Below are 7,978 nucleotides of genomic sequence, written 5' to 3'. Positions count from 1 at the left end.
GGTGGGAGGCCGGCTGGCTGCTGGGGATTTGCTGTGCGAGAGCTCCCTCTTGGTGCCAGTCGGCCTACTGTTAGCGAGCAGGCCTCTGCTACGCCGAGAGGCTCAGACAGCTGCTGCGACACACAAACACACGAGCACACACACAGATACACATGTTGGGTGAGGCCGTGCACAGGAAGGCATAACAGATGTGGGTTTTTGTCAGTATTCTCAGAAAGGTTAAGGCTTCACTGGGTTTAATGTTGAAAATGTAACAGAATGTTTCACTTTATCTGCAGCAATGTCTCAGTAAATCCATCTGTGAAGACAGTGTTCTTTATATGTGTGGAATGAGTTATTTCTGTATTTAATTTATTATTATTATGTTTTTCTTTTAGTAGTAGTCATGTATATAACATTCAGTCTGGTGTCTTAGTTTGATTTTTTTGTGTTGGGATATGTCAGTAAATTCACATCAGTATTTATTTTTCTGTACAGATGTTGTATTTTATATCTATACTGTATAGACTCAAACATAAAACAGTTTACTGAAAAACGTGTACATTAGTTCCCAGGGAGGTGCTTTATATTTTTTAACCCTTTCTCTGTCTGTGTCGTTTTCAGGGTCGGTGTATTAATTTCAGCCGTGTGCAGCATCAGTAGAAGAGAGCTGTGTGAAAACCAACGTGCTGACCGCTGTGGACAAGAGAAGAATGTCAGGTTTTTGTTTCCAAGATGTGTAATCCTGCAGCTGAAACCACTGTCTGTTCACTCCGCTTCACTTTGTGCAGTTTCCTTTGTGGTTCTCTGCCCTTTGGCCTTTGAAGCACACAGGGTGCAGTGTTAGCTTTACCTTTTATTCATTAACTTATTTACTACCTTTTCCTACCTGTAAAGCAGAAACACAGGGTGCCCCAGAATTCAGCATTCACTCTCAGTTAGCTTCTCGTGCACACCAAAGGCTTAACGTATTCTGACCATATTGTGCCTTCTGTGAAAAACCTAATTTCATGGATACAGACGGAAGCTATCTTTAAAAAAAACAAAAGCACGGTGAAAGGGGCTGTTTGCCTTTGGCATGCGAGTTGGTATAATCCCACTGGGCCTCGCGAGTGCAGAAGTCCGTTGCCTTTTGGCAATGTCTCAACACAAATCCTGGTCAAGTTCAGCGGCGCTGGGCGCCTGGCGGCTGCCCTTTAACTCTCTTATCTTGTCATTTTAACACTGAGAAGTGCACACGCATGACAAATTGTAGACAGGATGCCCCAAGCTACTGGAAGCCACTAAGATTTTGCCCTTTATTTTAGTTTTTTTTTTTTATTTGAAGCCACTAAGATTTTGGCCTTTATTTTAGTTTTTTTTTTTTTATTTATTTATTTTTTTTTTTGGAAACACCTTACTTTGATTTCATTATGCACTCGGGACAAGGAAATTAATAGAGCGTTATTCGACCGCGGGACAGCCTCCTGACCAGGACCATCTTCAGCTAGGTTTGAGGGATTGATGCCTTCAAGACCTTGACATGGCGCTTGGTGTTTTCAGCACAGTCTGCTCTCTGCTCAGCAAGGCGTAGCACATCACAGCCCATAGACAGGCCTATCACTTTAGACTTAAGATATAGATACAGCTGCCTGGACAGTCCTCTGCCCACCGTCTCGTCCTCTGAGGGCTCCCTGGCTGCGTCACAACTCACTAGTTCTCTCAGCACCAGAATATCAAAGTTTAATTAAAATAATTAAAGGCAACAGGAAGCAGCAGCCTGTGAAGACTTGGCTGTCTCTTTTTTTATGCCTTTTGACATTGAATGACCTATCACCGCATTATTTGCAGAAAAAAGAGGACACCACGCCACTGTGATGGCGCGCCACGTCCAAAATGCAAACCCAAAGCAACGGATGCGATGGACGGATAAGTATTGTTCATTTCCAGAAATTACCCCCCCCCCACCAGCAGGATGTATGTATTTATATCTACCATAGATTTCTCCAACATGCTGTCACGACAATCCCAAATGATGTTAGCATGAGCAGGAACGCTGTGGGGGAGTAAAGGGGGCAGCAGCTGAAGAAAAAGGCTCGAATGATCCAGTCACTTCAGATACCGTACTTCAGATGCAAAATGGATATTCGAGTCGAAACCTGACAAACCACGCTGGCTTTGATGGGAAGTGGTATAGACAATGACCAGTGGCTGGGTCAGTGAGATGTCTCTGTGCGAGCAGGCCCGCTTATCAGATGACACCAAAATTAAGTCCAGCAACCATCAAGGGTGAGGGGAATGGGTGAGCGTCTCATGTTCGGTGGGCACGAGAGTACGCACCGGTGTAATTATCCCTTTGCTTCCTCCTCGTCCCGATCAGAGGGATGTAAATAATTCCAAATCAAATCCCCGGGCTGTGCTGGTGTTTATGTCAGACTTAAACGCTTCTAGCCGCTTGCATCCTTTTGCAGGCTGACATTTAGTGGCTCATCAGCCTCTTTCGGGACACTCGGTGGACATGGGGCGTTTTAGCACTTAGATCCCATCGTCTGTATGTTACAGCCAAGAGCACGGGAATGTTACTAACCTGAACTAATGAGATATTTACATGGCAGTCAACAACGACGCGTCATATGTCCCCTCTGTGTGTCCTCTCCACACTGTCTCACAGACTATTGTTATTGTTCATGTTTTAACGCCTATTGTTGTAGATAAAAAAAAAATTTGATCTTATGTAAATTGAAAATGTGTATTTTTGTATTTTTGCACTTAAATGGAGCTGTTGTAATGTCATTTAAAACAAAAAGTAGAATTATGTCAACACTTTATTTTAAACCGTTTATTTACCAGTTGTTGTCACAGTTGTTATCACGTCACATCATTGTTGTCAACATTTCCACCAAAGTGGAATTCATTTGGTTTGCATGCACCACGTTCTGCTTAGAACATGGCCGACAACTCATTTAAAGTGCTAAATAGTAATTTATCATTTTATTGTCTTTAAGATTGTACAGTTTTTTATCTTTTATCCTTTTTTATTCACATACAGTAACACACTTTGAGTCCAGGTTCAGGTCACACAAGCTGCACATGTGTGAGTTGCAACCAGAATACCACAAGGAATTATGTTTGCAAAGCTTTTTAATGTATTTTGCACTGTTTTTATTTTTAGATGAGCAATTGTTGGTGGTTTCCACTGCAGTCTGTTTTGTCAAATATACATTCTATAAGAAGCGAACAGTGTTTTGTTTGTTCCTCCTATTTTAACATGTGTGTGCTGGTAGGGGTGGACACGCTGGAGGCCATCTTTAATTGGGCCCTTACAGATTTATAGGGCCCGACAGGGAACGTGATTATACAGCGTGTGTGGACAGAGCCGCCCCCCCTGTGAGGTCGGCCACCCGAGACATCACACACACACACACACACACACACACACACACACACACACACAGAATACCTCCAAGGTCTTCAACGCCCCACAAATGAGGTCTTGCATTTAGTGAAAATATGTACTTGTACACCTTCTGCTTTGCCCACATTTGCATGCTGTGACAAGATGCCAACTGAGGTGTGTGTGTGTGTGTGTCTGTGGATCAGCCTGTGTGTGTTTTTATACACTAGACCACGTTGGACATGAGAGGAAAAAATGTGGTATCTCTTGGTTTGATGTGTAGGTGTCAAAGTTCATTTTACCATCTAACTTTTATAAAAAAAAATTTAGGCAAAAGCAGCTTCTGTCTGATCCAGGCTATGTTTTAATATAGTGCCATGTAAAGTCCTGCATTTACAGGAAACTATAGACAAGACTTCAAATATGACTTGAGCTGTAATAATCACACCAGCCTGAGTGTGTTACCAACATTTTCTGTACTTTATTATACAGCTATTGATTCAAAAGGAGAGGAGGTTTATAGTACGACTGGATTTAATAAGACATGTGATGATTACAATTGGTTAAAACCAGCTAGTTTAAAAAAACCTTTTGGGGTCTTCATCAGGAACATGTTGAGACCCCTTTTGCCTAATTTATTGAGCTGTAGATTGCGTTAAAAGTTGACAATCACTACATCAACATTCAGTGCCAGCCTTGCGTTAAAAGTTGACAATCACTACATTCAGTGCTAGCTGTGTCCTGTTTGCTTACTTTCTCCTTGAGATGTGTCCAGAGCCTGTGGCAAACTGAACTGATTGGGTGCAGTATAGAAAGTGACTCACCTACTGTGCAAGGTCGCACTGTTCATGCTGCACGTCAGGACAAAAACAAAGCCCCAGTAGCTCGCTGTACACGCCTGTGATCACACTGGTGAGGCTCAGATCAGGACAAGGGGATAAAACCACGTCTGAAGCTGTGAGTGTTCCCAGGAACACAGTGGCCTCTGTGAACTAGAAGAGGTCTGGAGCCACCAGAGTCACCGTCTGACCAAACCAAGTAACCGGGTCAGAAGGGCCTCGGCCGGAGAGGAGGAAAGAACCCAGTGGGCCCTCTAATACAGCTTCCTCTGCGGAGATGGCAGATGAAGCTGCTTGAAGTCTGTCAAACAGTATTTAAAGAGCTCTGTGAGCAGGAGGGAGAAGATTTTCTGGTCTGATGAGACAAAAATGGAACTTTCTGGGCAGAACTCCCAGAGCTGTGTCTGGCTTCTCAGCAGCAGGGAGAGGGAGACTGGTCAGCGCTAAGGGAAGGACGTTTATGGCCAAATACATAAAGGTCCTTGAAGAAACCCCTCTCCAGAGTGGAGCCACAACATCGCTGTAATGGCTTCAGGACAAGTCTGTCACCGAGTGACCCGGCCACGGCCCAGACAGAAACCCCACAGAACGTCCATGAAGATTGCCGCTCAGACACTTCCCGTCCAGTCTCATGGAGCTCGAGAGGATCTGCAGGATAAACTGCGAGACCTGATTACAAATACTTGACTCAAATACAGCTGCATGAAACCAAAACACCAGTGACTCACACTCTCTAGTCCACGTTCCCTAACCTTTAACGGCTGATGCCGCATAAACTGAACCAAACACATCCTCTGTACGTCCTTCTGATCCACAGACGGTGACTCCTCACTGCTGTGACCAATTTCACATTATATTTCTATCAGCTGTTTAAAATTGTGAGTTCTATCAAATGAAATGATGAAACATCCACTCTATTGTGCTTTTGATTAGCATCAATAAATAAAGGAATGGAAACAGAAAACCCGAAAAAATAAAACACTGGGGTAAATAATCCCCACATGCATGTGTATAATGCATCTGTACCGATGTGGTGCCATGAAATCATCCTATGTGGATTGGATTTTAATGCAAACAAATGCTTTGTGCAGAAGAGATAAACTCTTCAGACAGGATTTACAGCCCACTACTGAGAATGCTTCTCTGCATCACATTGGTACGACAGCCTTCCTCCTCTTCCTCTCTCTGGTTGTGTTCATCAGCACTGAACATCAAGCAGGAACATGCGGGGGAATGGAGAAAGACGTCTGACACCTTATAAAGCATATGTGCTAAAAATATCTCTAAAATAACCCAGAGAGTAAATTCTGAAAAAAAAACTTGCAGCTCAAAACAAGCCTAAAACTCATCTTTAAATTTATAACAATTTCTTTCAGTGCCAATAACAACACAGTTTTTCCAGGCTCCAAACATTCAGTGACAAATTTCCACTGTGTTTTTTTAAGGAAGTGCCGTTACTCCCCACTGAAGCCTGTTCGTATACCGTGCTGCCGCTCAAGCTTATACATCATGTGATATGTAAACGGGCTCAGCACATAGCAGCACACTGCCACACTAGAACAAACACAGTAGTTTGGAGCTGAATTAGCCAAAAGATGTCATGTGTTTAAAGAAGCTTAGATGCTGCAAATATTCTTTATTCCAGCAGGAACGAAATGGGCAAATATGATACAAAGAGATACACTGTGATAAATGTGTAGAAATTTGAAATTTGAAGATCATTTTTATGAGTGAAGTTGAGGAAATTCACCTCATATCAGGCCTCGCTGCAGAAGTGTGTGGTTCAAATGAGAGTTTTTCAGGTTTTTCCTAAGGAAATAATTCACCATTGTACTTGGGCTGAGCCGTAGTCTAACATTCTCCTCGGAATAAATGAAAGTGGCGCATGAGGACAGCAGCATCCGAAGGTCTTTACATTCTTCTATTTTTATAGTAACTCTCACAGCCAAGAAAACACAGAGCAAACTCCTAAATCCATCCTGAGCTGTGCCACAAGGTTCTGTTTTCGCAATTTGATGGAGGGAGCTTAGCCGCCTTAAAATTTCAACCTCCACTTCCCCTGATAAAGTTTCTCTGGCAGGCAGCGAGTGGACTTAAGCAGCTGTTGCCCCTGAAAGCCGTCTGGCTTCCCAGGTTATCCTGATTTGCACAGTTGTCTCTGAAATTTGGGTAACTGTGGGATCAAATGCTGCAAAGCTGTACGGCTGCTAACCTTTCAAAGCCTGAGCCCAGACCCTGTCGGATCCGGGGGGCAGCCTGCCCGCCCTAAGAACAGCTTGTTAGAGTTGACACTTGATTTTATGCATTGTATTTCTGAGAGCATTACAACTAAATCCCTTTCTCAGGCGGTGTGAGGGCTGCTGTTCAGCGACGGCTGTGGAAAATGCAGGTGGGGGGATTAGCAGAGCTCGACTGTTCGGGATTTTAGAGCTTTATCTTGATGCTCTTTTTTTGTGAGCTCACTGTGACTTTTAAAGCCCAATATACAATATATGCTGATAAAGATTTAGAACTCCTGTAAGATGATTAGACTGTATGTCAGTGATGGTGTAGAGTTTTATCAAGGCAGCAGCGAAGAAGTGGAGGGCGTCACATGTACAGTATGTGGAAAGTATATCTATTCGTGTTCCAGGTCCAGGTCAGATCTGGGTGTAATGAACCATTAGGCAATATCAACTGTCAACCTGACCTCAGTAGGTTAGTATGTTTATTTATTTACATGCAGTTTTGAAGTTCATGTGCAGTCCCTTCTTAGGTCTTTCTATTTTAATACTTTTTATTCATTCATTCATTCCAAAGGAGAAGCTGTACTCTTCAAATAAATGTACTGGTAGCAGTGGCAACACATCTGCTAATTTGCCAGATTAAGATTTCACACAGAAACATGACAACCTATAAAATATGACCAGTTACTGTTCTAGATGAATCTACCCAACAACAGTGCTGGGTATTGGCACTGAGCAAAATGAGTACAATGCTGTACTGAAAATGTCAGGTTAAACTGAAGAACTTGTGCTTGTGAAGGAGTATTTTTACTTTGAGGTTAATTTTACTTTGGCAGTGTGCAAACAAAAATGTATTCATGTGGCGCTGTAGAACAGATGCACTAACAGATAATGTAACAGGGCTTTTCTACACATTTAAGTGCATTACAATGATTTGCCTATTCAGGACATTCACACAGTGAAGTGTGGATACCCGAACTGAGCCCGACGGGATCATCGGCACCCAAGGCTTCGGGTCAGGTTTGGACATGTAGGTCAGAATTTAGGCTAGATGGCTGGAGCGCTCAAATATCTGCTCTGTTTAATGATAAAGCATTATACAAGCTCCCCTGCTGGGTCCGGGTCCGGTTCAGATGACACTCTCTCAGCCACGGGTCGGGATCAGACAGACCTATGTGGCCTGATCCATGTGACCTCTCTACCTGCTGAGACACACCTGCAACCAGATACAGTTAAAACACACACAGATCAGGATTAAAGGAGTGTTTTCGGTCTGGTTTTAAACTTTGTTCCTGTTGGAAGTAACAAAAACCTTCAAAACCAGGAGGCTGTTTAGATAACCGGGCTGATAGCAGAGCAGCTGTTACTGTAAAACAAGCCCACGCTGTTCGGGGTTCTGGAACAGGGCTGCTGCGATCCTTATTGTCAGGACTCTGCCAGTGGCACCTACTTTTTCCAGTTAAAGTGAAATCAGTTCTCCTAATTGGAACCGAGAAAACTGCTTGAAATATAGCCTGAATATGTTCTGAAATGAACAGATGGTGGACGCATGCAGAAGGCTG

At 43.2% G+C, this 7,978-nt stretch overlaps 1 protein-coding gene across 2 annotated transcripts in view; it reads left to right on the top strand.

The window, feature by feature from the left end:
• Nucleotides 1–699, top strand: part of antxr2a (ANTXR cell adhesion molecule 2a) — a 66,084-nt gene extending 65,385 nt beyond the window's left edge. For both annotated transcript variants that reach the window (XM_020595302.1, XM_020595303.1), the window contains one exon: nt 604–699. In XM_020595302.1, the coding sequence (XP_020450958.1) occupies nt 604–642 (39 nt within the window). In that variant the 3' untranslated portion in view covers nt 643–699. The remainder of the gene's footprint in view (nt 1–603) is intronic.
• The last annotated feature ends 7,279 nt before the right edge of the window (nt 700–7,978 follow it).

The sequence above is a fragment of the Monopterus albus genome, unplaced genomic scaffold (assembly GCF_001952655.1).
Source record: "Monopterus albus unplaced genomic scaffold, M_albus_1.0 scaffold26.1, whole genome shotgun sequence".
In the NCBI taxonomy this organism is placed as follows: Eukaryota; Metazoa; Chordata; class Actinopteri; order Synbranchiformes; family Synbranchidae; genus Monopterus; species Monopterus albus.
The sequence above is the reverse complement of the archived record's forward strand: the minus strand, read 5'-3'. Positions and strand labels throughout refer to the sequence as shown.